This window comes from Otolemur garnettii, unplaced genomic scaffold (assembly GCF_000181295.1).
Source record: "Otolemur garnettii isolate 467f Iridium unplaced genomic scaffold, OtoGar3 scaffold00032, whole genome shotgun sequence".
NCBI classification, from domain to species: Eukaryota; Metazoa; Chordata; class Mammalia; order Primates; family Galagidae; genus Otolemur; species Otolemur garnettii.
In genome coordinates, this window is record NW_003852427.1 from 13,331,767 (window position 1) to 13,334,707 (window position 2,941).

The 2,941-nt window shown below is 45.8% G+C and overlaps 1 protein-coding gene across 1 annotated transcript in view; it reads right to left on the minus strand.

The window, feature by feature from the left end:
• The window catches only part of SLC9A9 (solute carrier family 9 member A9), a 574,234-nt gene that overhangs the window by 544,971 nt on the left and 26,322 nt on the right, over nucleotides 1-2,941 (minus strand). Inside the window, exon 4 of the mRNA XM_023512997.1 lies at nucleotides 1,049-1,054. Within this exon, the coding sequence (XP_023368765.1) occupies nucleotides 1,049-1,054 (6 nt within the window). The remainder of the gene's footprint in view (nucleotides 1-1,048; nucleotides 1,055-2,941) is intronic.

Genomic DNA, 2,941 nt, shown 5'->3' on the forward strand with positions numbered 1-2,941 from the left:
GCCGAGCCGTGCGTAAGATTCTTCATGCATTAACACACCTCCTTCATCTCTGTGACTCTCTACTGAGATGACCATTCATCCTGGGATGACTGGAACAGTTCTAGGCAATTGCTGGTGTCTTGGCCTAACTATTTATAAATGCACACTCTCCAGAATCCCAGTTCACAAAACAAATGATATGTCTTTCCACTCCTGACTCTAGATGCCTGGCCTGACTACACACTTAGACTGGTGGCTGCTGGTCCTCTGAGCGGCTTCCCTCTGTGTGGTGGTTACCCTACCCCCCCCCCCCACCAGCTGCGGTATTGACCTGACAGTGTAACTCTATTCTAAGACAGACATGACATCAGCAGAAGAAGAGGAAATGATAGGAGCATGTGACAATGGCCTGGTCCTCCAGGAGCTAGTCATTCCTCAGGACCCAGGTATCCAACATTGAAACCCCATGCATCAAGAGTGATTTTTCCCCCCAATCTGGAAATGATCTGAACCTGGCCTAATTTCTATATTATACGCAAAGAAACTGCTTTCTACCACCTCAGAACTTTCAGGAGCAACCCACTTCCACAGAGTTTCTTTCTTTACCATACAATTTTTTGGAGTTTGCGTTATCATTGTCAGGCCTCTGCTTTGACGTGTGTGTGCAGCTTTCCCCATCACGAGACCTCACCAGGGAGCAACTGGCTAGGAGAAGCTGGACCAGAAAGGGCTGAGTCAGCAAGGACCACTGTTGCAGCAGGCACACCTGAGGGGGCTGGGGTGAGCGGGAAGGTGTGTGAGCTGAAGTCAGCAGAGACGGTGATTTAAATTTAAATGATGCATTTTTTTAAGCGGTGCACTTTAAAAAGTGGCACAATAAAAAAATACACCCAACTTTCTCCATCATGCCCAGCTCAGTCGTGTTACTCCACAGGGAAATCCATGCCCATCCAGTCCTGATATGGAAGGGGAAAAGGAAGCAGACTAATATTTACAGTTTATAACATTAAATATAACACCTCTGAGCATATTCTTTCCTCATTTCTTCCCCCCCTCATTTCTAATACAGGGATCAGTGATACCTACTTGAAGGTATTATTTTTCAGAACTAAAGAAAAAAGTTATATTGGATTCCATCTGAGTTCTAATTGTAAAACATTACATACTTTCCTATGTCACTTTAAGGCAGTCAGAGTTTAAGTTCTTTCAGAGGCATTTTAAGAAAACCAAGTGGGATAGAACTTTTGAGGGAGGTGGAGATAAAGTGTTTAGATATTTACAATTCTCCTAAAAATGCAATTATGTAAGCACGTCTTCAGCGGTGTGCTGGTAAACCATGTCTCTGGGGGAAACAAAAACAAAACCTCATGAAACCTGATTTGCAGCATATGCCAATTTCTGTGGTGTAAATATTTCCAGTGTGGCCCATTTCAGGCTTCCAATGGTTTAACAACACACTTGTGGAATTCCTAAATATTTAATAAGTAATCAGCTCTCAAGAGCTGAGACAAGCCTGCTGTAGCACTCCACTGTGGTAATTCTATACCAAGTATGTGCTAATATATCATTTGGGTACTATTCTTGGGCACATGATCTGTATAAAACTTCCCAGCCTAAGGAGGGTCAGTGTGTTGGAAAATGTAATGTGCCACCCAGATTTCTCTTCAATGAAGGCCTTGTTGCCCTGCTGCTAGAAGCCCTGTCCATCCCTCCAGGGGGCCACAGGCAAAGATAGAACAATTTGGTATTGTAGAGGCCTGGCCATGAGTGCAACTGTGATGACTCTGAAAGCCCACTCTAGCTGCAGAATTCCCTAAGGAATCAGTCAAAATGGTTGGGCCTGCATCACAACTTAACTTCTCTGTCTAACCACCCAGGATTCCTTCCACTTTTATGCATAAGCGTGAATCACTAGAGCATATAATAAACACCCTGCTCTCTAAACTGTACCTCGGGGTCCACTGCTTCTCTGGGAACCCACCACGTGATGGAGAGATAGGTGAAGATCACCTGAAGTATAGGACATTCTTACTCCACACACCTCAGCCTGGGGTAGAACTTGGTCAATCAGTGCCCACTTAGCCTGTGATTAGAAATGGATTTGGGAGGAGCTGCTGGGAGACCCCCCCAACTCAAGATGGCTTAAATGGCAACAGGAGACAACCCAGTCAAATGCACAACCCCTCCTGTGCCCAGTTGTATGTGGATCCCACTTCAGGCTATATAAAGCTACTAATGGGAGCTTCTCAATGACCTTGGGAGAGAACAGGGAAATGCACTTGGACAGAACCTTACAGAACTGCACGCTGGAGGCCAGCAATGATAAATGTGCACTTCTGGCACTGTTTAATATTTTAGAAGGAACAAAGCAAAGGGGGAAAGAATGAAAAGATCCATTTTTTTCTATGTTCTTAGGCGTAAAGTCTGCTGGGAAATCTGTTGTTCCCTCCTGCTTCCCTTCTGTGTTCTGTCCTGGGCTCGGCCTTCCTTTCTCTCTGTCTCCCACTGCCTTGCATCTCTCTCTGCCTCCTTCCACTCCTACCTGACTATTTGGAGACAACATCTCCAGCAAGTCAGCCCTCTGCATTGCAAACAAGCATCACAGAGCCCATGTACTTCACCTTACAAAGAAATCTGTGATAGATGCTTGGATATAAAATAGTCAGCAATTAAGACGGGGCACAGTGGGGAGAAGCAGCTGCTTTCAAGCTGAGAATAGCAGAGGCCTGGCTGCATCATCCATTCACTTATCAAGATCCACAGAACGTTCACCATGTATCAGGCCCCCTGGAGTATGATGTGATCACAAAACAAACTAGTTCCTGCCTCCTTGGAGCCTGCAGTCTAGTGAAGAGGTAGACATTAATCAGCATCAGGGTGGTGCCTGTGGCTCAAAGGAGTAGGGCGCCGGCCCCCTATGCCGGAGGTGGCAGGTTCAAACTCAGCCCTGACTAAAAACTGC